General features: G+C 37.9%; 1 protein-coding gene across 1 annotated transcript; it reads right to left on the reverse strand.

Annotated features, from left to right (window-relative positions):
- Positions 1-14549: 14549 nt before the first annotated feature.
- On the reverse strand, positions 14550-15780 carry LOC121442823 (high mobility group protein B1-like). Its single transcript, XM_041644482.1, has one exon. It carries the CDS (start codon positions 15673-15675, stop codon positions 15028-15030), a length of 648 nt encoding a protein of 215 aa, XP_041500416.1. The 5' UTR covers positions 15676-15780; the 3' UTR covers positions 14550-15027.
- Positions 15781-16943: the final 1163 nt, after the last annotated feature.

A 16943-nucleotide genomic window follows, 5' to 3' on the forward strand; every position in this document is an offset into this window, starting at 1 on the left:
CAGGTTCTCAGCCTTCATGGTGGTGGACTTTGGATGATGCAGCTGTCTTTGAGTCACTTCTGCTCCTGCATGTGACCCCTCACACATATTCCACAAGTAACCCTAACAACACTCATTGGTTCTCCAAGTCAGACTCTGTCTGCAGTTTCCTATCTGTGCTGAGCAGATGATGTTCCTGTCTCTTGGGACTCGTATCTGGTATTTGCAGGATTCCTTCTCATGCCCTTGAATTAAAAATGCTGTATGGATTTGAGTTCACTTAAATTATATGTGGTTTGTTATTGAAGAGGAAAAGCATGGCAATTTATGCCATTCCGAATAGTACTCAGCAAGAGATTTTTCTTTTTCTTGTCTTAAATCCCATTCAGCACAGTTTGGATCTTCAGCTCCAGTCTTTCTCATGTACACCTATTCTCTATATGTTTTTCATTATATTTTCTTCCCCAAAGGTGCCTTCAATACAACAAATTTATTGTCCCAGTAGAAGTAAAGATTTGTTTACAATTTCATGAACAAGATACATTTTTTTTATTTTTTTTTTATTGAGAAAAGAAGAAAAAAAACATAAACAAAAATCAAGTTTCCACCTCCTCCCAGCCTCCCATTTCCCTCCCCCTCCTCCCACCCTTCTCCCCCTCCCCCCACTCCTCTCCCCCTCCCTTTCCAGTCCACAGAGCAGTCCGGGTTCCCTGCCCTGTGGTAAGTCCTAGGTCCTCCCCCCTCCGTCCTTAATGTTTGAAGGTGAACATCCAAACTGGCTAGGCTCCCACAAAGCCAGCACATTAAGTAGGATCAAAACCCCGTGCCATTGTCCTTGGCGTCTCATCAGCCCTCATTGTTCGCCATGTTCAGAGAGTCCGGTTTTATCAGACAAGATACATTTTTGATCTACTAAAATATTTATGAAGAAATTCCTTGTTATTGCTTTCTTATAAAATCACCAAAGTTTTATCTATAAAATTTCTATTGTATTGAGCCTGCTATTTTAATCCCGATTCCACAATAAATGAATTTACATTCTTGAGATATTTTTTTCCTCTACAAATTTCCTAACAGATTTGCTGCATGGTATTAGGATACATATAAAATTTTGCCAAAAACCGTTTCTTATTTTGGATATACATAGCCTATAATTCCTTCCCTTTGTATATCCTGTTCATTTTACTTAACTCAGTTGTATAACCTGAACTCAAGTCAATAAAGTATTCTTCAGGAAAGTACAGTGGAAATTGAATCGATAAATAAATGTGTAACACTTCCTCCTGGGTTTTATGGGCATTTATTATTGTTCATAATTTAGTATTTATAGCACACAAAGAATCACTCTGGTGAGAACAGTGAAATAGATCCTATCTCTCTCAAACAGACTCATATTCTCATAAGAAATGTAATTTACAAAAATTCAAACTTAGCCCTCACAGTTACATAAATCAACATAAAGTTTGAACAAATTTTGTATTACAGTTTATTATTTTTTTTACCCATACAACCTTAAAAAAATGACTAGACAGAGAATAATATCTGGCTAAAATTTTGACATGCCAGAGCATTAACTAAATGACATGGCTTTGATATCTACAATGTAACATTATAATGTTGAGCTCCAAGTGAAGTCAGTTAAAGCTGTATTGAAAGCAAAAGATGCATGACTCAGACACAGTCATTTTCATTTCCCAGAATTCCAGCTAATAATTTTTACAGAAAATGTCGTATTTTAGATTGGAGGTTTTGGCAGTCTTTTAAATGAGAAATTTGGTTAATTCACAGCTTTATTTAAGCTCAGTCCGGATTCTGTAGGTGGTCCATGCTCTTTCTTGGTTTTTACAAATTAGGTATGACTTGAATGGGGTAGAATGGCCCAGACGATATGGAATGCTTATTGACTAAAGCCAAGACTTATCCTTCTGTGTTATTATCACTCCGGTCCAAGTTGGAACTTAATTCTTCATTATGACCAAATGACAATTAAATCTTGCTGATGAAGGAGCAGGCAGAGTGCTCCCATGTGCTTAGAATTTTCTTCTGCTCATTTCCCTTTTACAGAGGCTGATACATTTCACATTTTGCCTGCAGCACTGGAAAAAGAAAACTTTGCAGAACAAAATAGACCATAAATTCTGAAAACACAGACAAAAATTCCACTGACACCATTATTTGATAGTCTGTAAGTCAAATATTTATAAAGAGGATCAGGACTTAGGTTTTCTAATTTTTAAACTAAATCACCTATTATTCTAGATTTTGATAATCTCTTTCAATTCCACAGGCATGAGCCTTACTTACTGAGAAAGAATTCACCACCTAGTTTGAGAGTAATTAACTTCATGTCAGGTGAATGGTTTAAAAATAATGGCCAAGAGGAAGACAGGAATTCAGAGAAGAAGCATGGATAATACAGAGTAAGGTTAATAAAGCCACAAGATAAAAAGTAGATTGATAAAAATGTGTTAAGATGTAAGAACTAGTTAATAACAAGCCTAAATCGTCAACTGAGTTTTTATAATTAATACAAAAGGATTTGGGCTTCAATGATAAAGATGAGGTACCTGAGAAAAATATTTGATTTACTCCATTTTTGAACAAAATAATAGATTAGTGTGATTATTAGAGACACCATAAGGCTAAGTGTTATAAATGTGACCTGCACACTGTCAAAACATGTACTGTTTAAAGGGAAGTTTATCAACTCTAACCATAATTCTAACAACTAAGAGACCCAAAGTCCATTTATTTTAACAAAGAATATTAAAATGTAGCTAAAACTTTACAGGATAAGTTATTAGAATCATCTAATGATAAATGATTAAAAATGCATTTTTGAGTGTAGTATTGATTATTTCATTTCAGTAAAACACTAAATAAATACACCTTGGACTTGTTTAAATTGATTTAAAATCTCCCTTGCTTCTATCTACATAGCTATGGTACTGAATTTAATGCAGAGTATCATTAAAACAGCTTACATACACATAATATCATCTACTAAAAATAGTAGTGAATATATAATATTAAGTATATTAACTGGAAAAATCTCACTGGCTACATGAGCAGTATTACTGATAGAAATACCTTTTTATTAAAAATATCAAGCTTTATGGTTGTTTTTCATGGATAATCATACCTGAAATGTTACATTTTTTGAGGTAAATTTAAGGAGCAGAGTTAGAGCATACGTAGAATTCTCAGATCTTTTCTTCTTCAAATGATGTCTATTGAACTCCTTTTCAGCTTTTATCTAGCATATCCATTTTCATTTCACCATTCAAGTTATTCCTTTTTACTCTAATAAGATATTGGTAAAATGAGCAAGAAAAATATTCCTTTAATATAAGTAATGGAGAAACAGTGTAATAAGGAGTAGGGATTTCATGTCATAATCTATGGGTTTAGTGAGTAATGAAACTACAAGAACCTACAAAATGAAGTTCAAATTTAAAATTAAAAGAAGCAAGAATTAGTTGGGCCGACTATATCTTCAATGATTTCAAGTCAACACACATCATTGTCTTTAAAGGCAGTTCTTTTTTTTTTTTTGTCTTTTTAATCTTACCATTTTTTTTTATTGCGAAAAGAAGAAAAAAAAACATAAACAAAAAACAAGTTTCCACCTCCTCCCAGCCTCCCATTTCCCTTCCCCTCCTCCCACCCTTCTCCCCTTCCTCCCACCCTTCTCCCCCTCCTCCCACCCTTCTCCCCCTCCCCCCACTCCTCTCCCCCTCCCTCTCCAGTCCCCAGAGCAGTCCGGGTTCCCTGCCCTGTGTTAAGTCCTAGGTCCTCTCCGTCCATATCTAGGAAGGTGAACATCCAAACTGGCTAGGCTCCCACAAAGCCAGCACATTAAGTAGGATCAAAACCCCCTGCCATTGTCCTTGGTGTCTCATCAGCCCTCATTGTTCGCCATGTTCAGAGAGTCCGGTTTTATCCCATGCTTTTTCGGTCACAGTCCAGCTGGCCTTGGTGAGCTCCCCGTAGATCAGCTCCTCTGTCTCAGTGGGTGGATGCACGCCTCGTGGTCCCGAATTCTTTGCTCATGTTCTCCCTCCTTCTGCTCCTCCTTGGGACCTTGGGAGCTCAGTCCAGTGCTCCTGTGTGGGTCACTGTCTCGATCTCTATCCATCACCAGATGAAGATTCTATGATGATATGCAAGATATTCGTCAGTATTGCTCTAGGATAGGGTCATTTCAGGTTCCCAATCCTCAGCTGCCCAAGGAACTAACTGGGAACCTCATCTTGGGCACTAGGGAGCCCCTCTAGGGTCAAGTCGCTTGCCCACCCTAAAGTGGCTCCCTTAACTAAGAATTGTGGTTCCGTGCTCCCCTATCCACCTTTCCTTTATCCCAATTCTCCCGTTTCCCAGGTCCCCCCTCCTTCCCTTCTACCTTTTCTCTCCCCATCTCCCCTTACCCCCATCCCCCCCCCCAAGATCCCATTTTCTCCCCGGAAATTTGGTCTACTTCCCTTAGCGAAGAGGACAACTATATGTTTTTCCTTCGGTTCACCTTCTTCCTTAGCTTCTTTAGGTTCACCTATTGTAGACTCCGTGGTCCTTATTTATGGCTAGAAACCAATTATGAGTGAGTACATCCCATATTCATCTTTTTGGGTCAGGGACACCTCACTCAGGATAGTGTTTTCTATTTCCATCCCTTTGCATGCAAAATTCGAGAAGTCATTGTTTTTTACCGCAGCGTAGTACTCTAGCGTGTATATATTCCATACTTTCTTCATCCATTCTTCCATTGAAGGGCATCTAGGTTGTTTCCAGGTTCTGGCTATTACAAATAATACTGCTATGAACATAGTTGAACAAATGCTTTTGTCATTTGATACAGCATCTCTTGGGTATATTCCCAAGAGTGGTATTGCTGGGTCCAGGGGTAAGTTGATCCCGAATTTCCTGAGAAACCGAAACACTGACTTCCACAGTGGTTGCACAAGATTGCATTCCCACCAGCAATGGATGAGGGTACCCGTTCTTCCACAGCCTCTCCAGCAAAGGTTATCCTTGGTGTTTTTGAGTCTAGCCATTCTGACAGGTGTAAGATGATATCTCAAATTTGTTTTGATTTGCATTTCCCTGATTGCTAAGGAAGTTGAGCACGACCTTAAGTGTCTTTTGGCCATTTGAACTTCTTCTGTTGAGATTCTCTGTTCAGTTCAGTGCCCCATTTTTTAATTGGGTTGATTAGCATTTTAAAGTCTAGTTTCTTGAGTTCTCTATATATTTTGGAGATCAGACCTTTGTCTGTTGCGGGGTTGGTGAAGATCTTCTCCCAGTCAGTAGGTTGCCTTTGTGTCTTAGTGACAGTGTCCTTTGCTTTACAGAAGCTTCTCAGTTTAAGTAGGTCCCATTTATTCAATGTTGCCCTTAATGTCTGTGCTTCTGGGGTTATACATAGGAAGCGATCTCCTGTGCCCATCTGTTGTAGGGTATTTCCCACTTTTTCTTCTATCAGGTTCAGTGTGTTCGGACTGATATTGAGGTCTTTAATCCATTTGGACTTGAGTTTTGTGCACGGTGAGAGATATGGGTCTATTTTCCTTCTTCTACAGGTTGACATCCAGTTGTGCCAGCACCATTTGTTGAAGATGCTTTCTTTCTTCCATTGCATACTTTTAGCTCCTTTATCGAAAATGAGGTGTTCATAGGTTTGTGGGATAAAATCCGGGTCTTCTATACGATTCCATTGGTCGACTTCTCTGTTTTTATGCCAGTACCACACTGTTTTCATTACTGTAGCTCTGTAACAGAGTTTGAAGTCAGGGATGGTAATGCCTCCAGAAGATCCTTTATTGTATAGGATTGTTTTGGCTATCCTGGGTTTTTTGTTTTTCCATATAAAGTTGATTATTGTCCTCTCAAGATCTGTGAAGAATTTTGATGGGATCTTGATGGGGATTGCATTGAATCTATAAATTGCCTTTGGTAGAATTGCCATTTTTACTATGTTGATCCTCCCAATCCAAGAGCAAGGGAGGTCCATCCATTTTTTGGTATCCTCTTCAATTTCTTTCTTCAATGCCTTAAAGTTCTTGTCAAATAGATCTTTCACTTCCTTGGTTAGATTTACCCCCAGATATATTATGCTGTTTGTGGCTATCGTGAATGGTGAAGCTTCTCTGATTTCCCTCTCTGCTTCCCTATCCTTTGTGTATAAGAGGGCAACTGATTTTTTGGAGTTGATCTTGTATCCTGCCACATTACTAAAGCTGTTTATCAGCTGTATAAGTTCTTTGGTGGAGTTTTGGGGGTCGCTTATGTACACTATCATATCATCTGCAAATAACGAAAGTTTAACTTCTTCCTTTCCAATTCGAATCCCCTTGATCCCATTATGTTGTCTTATTGCTATTGCTAGAACTTCAAGCACTATATTGAAGAGGTATGGCGAGAGTGGACATCCTTGTCGTGTTCCTGAGTTAAGCGGGATGGCTTTGAGTTTCTCTCCGTTTAATTTAATGTTAGCTGTCGGCTTGCTGTAAATAGCTTTTATTATATTTAGGTATGACCCTTGTATCCCTAATCTCTCCAACACTTTTAACATAAATGGATGTTGAATTTTGTCAAATGCTTTTTCAGCATCTAATGAGATGATCATATGGTTATTTTCTTTCAGTTTATTTATATGCTGGATTACATTGATAGATTTTCGTATGTTGAACCAGCCCTGCATCTCAGGAATGAAGCCTACTTGATCATAATGGATAATATTTTGGATGTGTTCTTGGATTCGGTTTGCCAGTATTTTGTGGAGGATTTTTTGCGTCGATATTCATGAGTGAGATTGGCCTGTAGTTCTCTTTCCTGGTTGAGTCTTTGAGTGGTTTTGGTATCAGAGCAATTGTGGCTTCATAAAAGGAATTTGGTAATGACCCTTCTGATTCTATATTGTGGAATACATTAAGGAGTATAGGTATTAGGTCTTCCTGGAAGTTCTGGTAGAATTCTGCATTGAAACCATCTGGTCCTGGGCTTTTTTTGGTAGGGAGGTTTTTGATAACAGCTTCTAATTCTTCGCGACTTACAGGTCTGTTTAGATTGTTCACCTGGTCCTGGTTTAGTTTTGGTAAATGGTATTTATCTAAAAAAGCGTCCATTTCTTTTACATTTTCCAGTTTTGTGGCATACAGGCTTTTGTAGTAAGATCTAATGACTCTCTGAATTTCCTCTGTGTCTGTGGTTATGTCCCCCTTTTCATTTCTGATCTTATTAATTTGCGTGTTCTCTCTCTTTCGTTTGATTAGTTTGGATAGGGGTTTATCTATCTTGTTGATTTTCTCCAGGAACCAGCTTTTTGTTTCATTGATTCTTTGGATTGTTTTCTGTGTTTCTATTTTGTTGATTTCAGCCCTCAATTTGATTATTTCCAGTCTTCTACTCCTCCTAGGTGAGTCTGCTTCTTTTTTTTCTAGAGCTTTTAAGTGGGCTGTTAAGTCTCCAATATGTGCTTTCTCTGTTTTCTTTAGGTGGGCACTTAGTGCTATGAACTTTCCTCTCAGGACTGCTTTCATAGTGTCCCATAAGTTCGAGTATGTTGTTTCTTTATTTTCATTGAATTCAAAAAAGACTTTAATTTCTTTCTTTGTTTCTTCCTTAATCCAGGTATGGTTCAGTAGATGACTGTTCAGTTTCCATGAGTTTGTAGGCTTTCTGGGGGTAGCATTGTTGTTGAATTCTAACTTTAATCCATGGTGATCTGATAAGACACAGGTGGTTACTAATATTTTTTTGTAACTGTGTAAGTTCGCTTTGTTACCAAGTATGTGGTCAATTTTTGAGAATGTTCCATGAGCTGCAGAGAAGAAGGTATATTCTTTCCTCTTTGGGTGGAATAATCTATAGATGTCTGTTAAGTCCATTTGCTTCATTACCTCCATTAATTCTCTAATTTCTCTGTTAGGTTTCTGTCTGATTGACCTGTCCATTGGTGAGAGAGGAGTGTTGAAGTCTCCTACTATTAGTGTGTGTGGTTTGATGGCTGCCTTGAGTTTTAGTAATGTTTCTTTTACATACGTGGGTGCTTTTATATTAGGGGCATAGATATTCAGGATTGAGACTTCTTCCTGATGAATTGTTCCTGTTATGAGTATAAAATGTCCCTCTCCATCTCTTCTGATTGATTTAAGTTTGAAGTCTACTTTGTTAGAAATTAGTATGGCCACACCTGCTTGTTTCTTAGGTCCATTTGCTTGATAAGCCTTTTCCCAGCCCTTTACTCTGAGTAGGTGCCTGTCTTTGTGGTTGAGGTGTGTTTCTTGTAGACAGCAGAATGTTGGATCCTGTTTTCTTATCCAATCTCTTAGCCTGTGCCTTTTTATAGGTGAGTTGAGCCCATTGATATTAAGTGATATTAATGACCAGTGGTTGTTAACTCTGGTCATTTTTTTTTAGTAGTAGAGTTAGTGTGTTTCCCTTCTTTGAGTTGTGCTGGTGAAGGGTCTCTAGATGTCTGAGTTATTGTGGTCATTGTTGGACTCCTTGGTTAGTGATTTTCCTTCTATTACTTTCTGTAAGGCTGGATTTGTGGCTACGTATTGTTTAAATTTGTTTTTATCCTGTAAAATTTTGTTTTCTCCATTTATAGTGAATGAAAGTTTGGCTGGATATAGTAGTCTGGGCTTGCATCCGTGGTCTCTTAGTTTTTGGAGAACATCTATCCAGGACCTTCTGGCTTTCATGGTTTCCATAGAGAAGTCAGGTGTAAGTCTGATAGGTTTACCTTTATAAGTAACTTGGCCTTTTTCCTTTGCGGCTCTTAATATTCTTTCTTTATTCTGTATATTTTGTGTTTTGATTATTATATGGCGAGGGGATGTTTTCTTTTGATCCAGCCTATTTGGTGTTCTGTATGCTTCTTGAACCTTCATAGGTACATCTGTCTTCAGGTTGGGAAAGTTTTCTTCTATAATTTTATTAAGTATACTTTCTGTACCGTTGAGCTGCACTTCTTCTCCTTCTTCTACTCCAATTATTCTTAGGTTTGGTCTTTTTATTGTGTCCCATATTTCCTGAATGTTTTGTGATGAGAGTTTGTTGGACTTGCTGTTTTCTTTGATCAGAGTGTTTATTTTCTCTATGTTATCCTCAGAATCTGAGATTCTTTCTTCTATCTCTTGTATTCTGCTGGTTATACTTGATTCTGTAGTCTCTATTCGTTTACCTAGATTTTCCATGTCCAGTCGGCCCTCTGTTTGTGTTTTCTTCTTTGCCTCCATTTCAGTTTTCAAGTCATGAACTGTTTCCTTTATCTGCTTGATTGTTTTTCCTTGGTTTCCTAGGGTATCATTCACTGATTTACTCAATTCCTCGAACTTTCTAATATACTTCTCATCCATTTCTATAAGGGCGTTTTTTATATGCTGTTTAAGGGTGTCAATCACTTTCATGAAGTCAGTTTTTTCTACTTCTTCTTGATTAAGGTGTTCATGTCCTCCTGTTGTGGGGTCACTGGCTTCTGGTGGTTTCGTGTTGTTTTTCAGATTGTTGGGAGAATTCCTGCATTGACGTCTGCCCATCTCTTCCTCCCAATATTCCCCTTTGGATCTTCTTTTATAGGATCAGGTCTTCTTGCCCACTGATGTACCTTCCCAGTGATGTCACTCCCCAGAGATGTTTCTCCACAATGATGTTTCACTCGTGCCCAGAACGAAACTCCACGCTGCTTGGTTAGCTCGCGAACAAAGGGCCCACCCTGCTCGCTGCGGGCAGGCTATGGGAACAAAGGAGCTACTGGCCACCCCTATGTCCTCCTGGTTCAGATTCGGTCCCAGCGCCCTAGCAGGTTGGGCAGGGAGGCGCTATGCCCCAAAGGAGGGAGGGAGACAGGGGGTGTGGGGATCTGGATGTAAGCTGAGTGGGATAGGAAGAGAGAGGGGGTTTGGGCAGTATAGCCCCTGTAGGATGGCCAGGAAGTGTGGGCGGGCTGAGGTATGATCCCAGCTGCCGCAGCACTCACTCACCACAATGATGTTTCACTCCTAAAGGCAGTTCTTAGAACCCCAGGATCTCTACACACCTTTTCATTAAATTGGCTGGTTTAGGAACAGAGGAGAAACAAAAAAATTGAATAACTGATTTGTGAAACAATATGGTAACAGAGATATGGAGGATCTGAGTATATTGCAAAAGAAAAGAATACATGAAAGTAAAATCACGGGAGCTGGGGAAAGGGAATTTCCAGAGAAATCTCTTCCCTTCATTTTATTGAGGGCTGAGCAACCCATGTTCCTTATCCTACAGAAGACCAATCATCCAATAAGTTGTCTTATTTTAATTTCTCCACAGCAGCCGAGTTTCTAAAAACTGTTAAACTAGGTATTAGGATGGTACCAGAAAGAGTGAAAAAAAGAGGCAAGCCAAGGGAGATGGGATAAGAACAGTTTTTATAAATCAGAATACAAAATACATCCCCAGGAACTTATACTCCAAAGTCAAAAGGCTACCAATACCATCTTCTAACATGAGTGGTCTGCAAAACATACCTACCTACTAATGAGTGAGTTCAATTAGGTCAAATGATAGTCTAAGGTGGAAACATACTCAATTGATTCTCTATGTAATAAAAATACACAAGAGGGCAGAGACATTTATAGTTTATCAAGCATGTGAAACTGTTTTATAAAAGTCATTTGATATAATCAACATAACTCTCTCATGAGTTAGGGTCTCATCATCTCTATATTGCTCATGCAGAAACCGAAGTACGGATGTTGGCTTTGTCTCCATTTCTTTTCCTATTGCTGTGATAAAATAATCTGACAAAGGAAATTTGAAGGAAGAGCATGTTCCATCCTGGCAGAGAAGTCAAGGCCTTGTCATGGTGTGAATATCATGTTGGAAACAGTTTGTTGTAACATATCTATGATCAGGAAACAGGATGCTCAGTGTTTGACCCACTTTTTCCTTTTATAGAGCTCAGGATTGCTTTCCTACAAAATGCACACCTACAGTAAACGGGTATTCCCAATTCAATTAATGCAATCAAGATAAACTCAACAAGCATTCCCAGAGACACATTTCCTAGGTGATTTCATCAAGATGACAATTAACATTAACCATCACATGGTTAGTAGTGCTCATAATATATCAGCCAGTTTAGTGTTAGCATAATAAAATAGCAGAGGGTGCAAAAATTTGTTAGGAAAAATTACGATTATTACACAGTTCTTGCAGCTTGTGATATGGCCTTGGCATCAGCTCAGTTCTGACAAAAATATCAGTATTCGAAGGTGTGACTCTATCAAATGGAAGGGGAAGATTTCATCACCACACAGAGCTAAACTGGGGTCTTTGTATCAGCATGCTTTCATGAGAATTAACTCAAGGTCCCTATCTTAAACACCTAAATCCTTCCCATGAACACTGTTCTTAGTAAATAGTCCACAGGGTTCCACATTCTACCAGTCCTAATAAGTATTCATTGCTACATAAAAAACAAACTTCCAACAAATGAACTTTTGTGGAACAATTAAAATCATAATCTGGATACTATTAACAATTAAGCCATTCTCTCGCACAAATAAAATAGGGTTTATATGTAATCCTAAAGGATTACAGATTTTTTCTTCTAATCTCAAATAAAAATAAAAATTTGAGAAATACAGATGGGTTTTTGATGACATTCTGTAGGTAATTACTATGGACTGATAGCCAAGCAATTTAACAAATATAAATTCTATACATTTTGAAGGCAGCACAGAGGAGAAAGCATGAGACACATAGTGATTTAAATATGGTTTGTATGGGAGCCCAAATATTCATATTTAGAAACTCATTCCTCTGTAGCAATATTAGGGAATTAGCAGATGTCCTGACAGGTGAGGTTTGATGCAAAGTAACGAGATTATGGGGGCTTTTTCCTTAGATATGGTTAAGGAAAACCTACTAGAATGACTTAGTTCCTGAAAATATGACCTGTTGTAAAGAAGCAAAATAGGCCTCTCCCTACTCTGAAATTTCCCATCTCACCATATGATTGTTCTAGCCTGTTGTCCCTCCTCTGATCATCCATCTACCACAATACTAGCATCTAAATCATCCTTTACCATTGCTGTGTTCCTGAACCTCCATGTCTGTGAACTGGATAAACCTCTTCTCTACACGAAATATCTGGCATAATTACCTTGTTACAGCAACAGAAAATATATTAAATTAGGAAAAATATAAGTCTTTAAAAATTAGAAATATTTTAATGAAACAATGCATTGAATATATCAGTATCTAAATTCCACACATTCTAGTTATTACTTTTTATTTGAATTTCTTCTTCAGTAAAAGATATGTAAGCAAAGGAAGCACACTAGCTTTCATGCTCCAGGGCCATTTATTCAGGAGGCAGGGTGTGTAATTAATAGGGGCTATGTTGTGCTGAGCTTCCAATAAAAATAGTGGAAGACTACACTCAGTTTCGGACCTAGGGAACATGCGCAGGGGACCACAATGTTCTTTCCTTGTGAGTTCTCTCAGGACATGAGATTCTATGACTATCTCTGCTGTATCGTTGATGCCAATGATAAATCTTATTTTCTGCTTCTATTTTGGAGACTCACAAACAAGCTTTCTTTCTTAGTTGTGTGTTTTGAGGTATTTATTATGTATCTGTGTGTGCATGTGTGCACATGCATTTGAACACAAAGGACAGAATATGTGTTGCACTACTGAACAGGAGTTACAGGCTAATAGATAAAACATCAGCTGCTTTAACTGTTTGTCAAAGACATTACAGGAACAGAAAGTTTTCCTCAAATGATGTGCTCATCATTTGCTCACTCTTGCCTTGGTTTGACTTCTGAATGCTAGCAAAAAAAAGTGCTTTATTGATAGCAAAGAGGGGATGAGACCTCTTGTTAACCTTGTTTTAAGAAATAATGCTCATCCCAAAAGTGAAAGAAAGCTGGATGAGGGGATTTTGTTTTCCATTTTTGTTTCATCTGAAAAGTCTAAATCTCTGAAATAATTGATAAAGAATGATCTAAATTCTGATCATCTGCCTTTCTGCTTTCTCTGCCTCAGTCCCTCAGCTACAAGTAAGTTTTTATGTGTTATGAAAAAAATAGAATATAGATTATGTAGCAATCATTGCATTGCCAATTTTATAAGGCCCTACTTAGTTACTGAGAGAATAAATTTCCATTCAGATGAACGTAACCAGTGTAGAATGAATAATTATATTTCCAGATTTTAATATATTGACTAGAGAACATTCAGGACACATTTTTTTTTTTTTAAAAAAAGCCAAACCCTTTAGCTCTGGTTTCATTGAAGAACATAATCTAAGAACAAAATCTATTGCCCTTGTCATGCTTCTCTGAAGGCTAATAACTAGCTTTATTGGAAATACTCAGGCACATTTATATCCCCACCGCAGAAGTGTGGTCACCAAAATGAGGCCGAGGGAATCACAAATGAGCACCCACAGTCCCAGCAGGCGGCCGGCCTCCACATTCAATCACTCATTCTCTAGATGATATGAGTTCTCTGTTTCTCTTTTTGTAAGGTTTTATTTTAGTATCATGTCCCTTGGAGGGAAGAAAGAATATCATATTTCTTCTATAGCCTAGCTCGTTGCAGGGTTTGATGAAGCAGTAGTTTACAGATATGGCACAAATGAGACTTCTATTATTTGTCGGTTTTGGTCAGTATCCCCATTCTGTGGTGATGTGAGATGATTGTGCTTAGCTTATAATACTCAGAATGCTATTCTATTCAATTTTAAATAAAATTTACTATGGAAAAAGCCACAGCCATCTGTTATGCTTATGGTATTTGAATTTCTCAGACCAGTCCTTTATAAAATATGTATGATAATTTAGAAATTTGAAAATGTGGGTCATTCTTCATCTGGGAAGAAATGAGGTTTAAATGTTCTTTTTATTCCCAGTGCAAGAGGTCAGTTACACATTGTTTACTTTGGGGCCATTTACACTCTTAATTAATATCACTTTTTATATTAAAAATCCTTCAGCATAATCTGTCTCAATGCCGAGTTATTCATAATTTTAGAAAATATTTCAGAAGCTTTTTAAAATCTTACGCTTATTCTAATGTCCATAATTTGACATTTATTATCTATATTATTATAGTTTAATCTGATTTTCTGTAGAATAATTTTGATCATGTCTGGCCTTGTTATTGTTCTTACTTTTTTGTTTAGGAAAATAAGTCAGTATAATTAATGAGCCTAATAAACATTGGAAAGGAGTGTCAAATAAATACACCACACTGGGTTCTGTTCTGTTGAGACAGCCTTAGAAACAGTGTTGTTGAGCACAGGGGGTGGGGAGAAGAGGGATTGTCTCTCCAAACGAATGACTGTAGGTTGTATTTGGTAGAACTTACAATTAACTTTTTAAAACCTACAGATTAATTTTAATTAGCAGTAAAAGTCATGTGGTTTGCATTGTAGGTGTAGAAAAATTACCTAAATTTTATTCTCATTGAGTCCAATCTTAAATGGTTCTAGCCATTGCTGTAATCTATTTTAAAGTCTCACAAACCCAATCACTGATATTAAGCAATACTAACTGGTTACTTATTTTTTTTTAATAAAAAAAAATTGTATTTACTTAGAAGCATTCAGAATGTCAACAAAACAGCTGCAATTTTTTTTGCAATTACAGAGTGGTATTCAGTTAACAGAACAACAATTATCTTCGTATAAGCTGCATCAGAGACAACTGAAGATGAAAAAAAAAAACAAAAAAACGAACAAAAAAAAACCCTACCGTCCCCATATATAACTAATTTGTGCTGTGCACCAACAAGAACCTGCTTTAAATTTCCATGCCAATTTACAACCCCCAGACTGTACCAGGCAAGGTTAGTGGCTATTGAAAATACCACTAGGACAGGGCTATCTAAAGACACATTCGGTAGTGTGTTAACTATACAAAAAAAGACACTGTACAGTTTAAAAACAAATCTTACACAGCCTTACATTTCAATTTTTTTCTTTAAAAGGAGTGAGTTGTGTACAGGGGGGTTAAATGCTTTATAGACAAGAAAAAAAACTGCGCTAGAATCAACTTATTCATCATCATCATCTTCTTCCTCATCTTCATCTTCCTCTTCTTCCTCCTCCTCTTCATCCTCTTCGTCTTCCTCATCATCTTCCTCTTCCTTCTTTTTCTTGCTCTTTTCCGCCTTGACCACCCCCTTTTTCGCTGCATCGGGTTTTCCTTTAGCTCTGTAAGCAGCAATATCCTTTTCGTACTTCTCCTTCAGCTTGGCAGCCTTCTTTTCATAGGGCTGCTTGTTATCTGCAGCAGTGTTGTTCCACATCTCTCCCAGTTTCTTTGCAACATCACCAATGGATAAGCCAGGGTGTTCTCCTTTGATTTTGGGGCAATACTCAGAACAGAACAAGAAGAAGGCCGAAGGAGGCCTCTTGGGTGCATTGGGGTCCTTGAACTTCTTTTTGGTCTCCCCTTTGGGGGGGATGTAGGTTTTCATTTCTCTTTCATAACGAGCCTTGTCAGCCTTGGCCATGTCTTCACATTTCCCCTTTTCTTTAGCAGACATGGTCTTCCACCTTTCTGAGCACTTCTTGGAGAACTCTGAGAAGTTGACAGAAGCATCCGGGTGCTTCTTCTTGTGTTCCTCCCGGCAGGTTTGCACAAAGAATGCATACGAGGACATTTTGCCTCTCGGCTTCTTAGGATCTCCTTTGCCCATGTTTAGTTGATTTTCGTCCGCGAGGCACAGAGTCGCCCAGTGCCCGTCCGGCTCTCGCTTGCCCCGGCGCTGTCTCTATGGAGCTCAATGTACTGCAATGGCTGTGAGAGCCCTGGTTACTTATTTTGTGCTAGCTACTGTCTACAGTAGTAGACAACGGTGATCTCATAGATCATTGTTACTGAGGGCCAGAGCAAACAATAAGTAAAATAATAAAACGATACACGTAATTGGGTCCAGTAGGCATGTGATTGGTTATCTGTTGATATCTGGTTTGCTTCTCTGTCCTTGAATGAAAGTTGGCTACTTAATGTAAAAATGAACTCTAAGATTAGAATTTGGTATTTTACAAAGAATGTCCAAACAGAGAGACAGCCTCAGGTTAGTGGCTTCTTATTTGTTTGTTTTAATCATTTAGTTTGTGTCTGGCTTTTTTCTCAAAGATTGCTGTTTTAGAGTTCATCCATGTTATAGCTTGTTTCGGTACTTTGACCATTCTTATGAACGAATGATACTTCATTGCTTGTATACACTGTACCTAGTTTATCCTTTTAGTAGTTAATGGGTAATGGATGATTTCTACTTTTGACTTGTGGTGACAAAAAACAAAGATACAGAAGGCAGGATTGGACAGAAATATGGGATGAAATCAAAACAGGAGTCAGGGTTATTGGCAAAGTTTTTAATTTCAGTAGTAAAAGGAAGCAGTTACTCTTACCAGAGAATAGAAAACAGGTGAAAACAAAGCATACACACAGAATAGATAAATACAATTGTGGGTCCTAATAATTTCCAGATATCAACTGAAGACATAATTTGATATTCCAGGTTTATCACTAGGTGATTTTTAAATCCATGAAAGTGTATTTTAGGCCGGGCGATGGTGGCACACGCCTTTAATCCCAGCACTCGGGAGGCAGAGGCAGGTGTATGTATCTCTGTGAGTTCGAGACCAGCATGGTCTACAGAGCTAGTTCCAGGACAGGCTCCAAAACCACAGAGAAACCCTGTCTCGAAAAACCAAAAAAAGAAAAAAGAAAAAAAAGAAAGAAAGAAAAAAAAGAAAGTGTATTTTATAATGCACAGATACAGTGTAAAGAAAAAAGATTTTGGAGATTAATTACTGAATTTCTCTAATGGAAAGAGAGAATAAAATGGATTCTGAAAAGTGGTCTGAATGTATAAAACTCCACTGTCTCTGTTCTGTGCTCTACTCGCTATATGCTATGGGAACTAGGCTGAAGATTTAGACACAGAGAGACAGACAG

This window comes from Microtus oregoni, unplaced genomic scaffold (genome assembly GCF_018167655.1).
Source record: "Microtus oregoni isolate MIOR12 unplaced genomic scaffold, Mior012 000096F_ref0000112, whole genome shotgun sequence".
Lineage (NCBI taxonomy): Eukaryota > Metazoa > Chordata > Mammalia > Rodentia > Cricetidae > Microtus > Microtus oregoni.

Bases quoted from the DNA above. Each gene is read 5' to 3' on its own strand.
- LOC121442823 (XM_041644482.1), bottom strand. From the start codon at position 15,675: ATGGGCAAAGGAGATCCTAAGAAGCCGAGAGGCAAAATGTCCTCGTAT.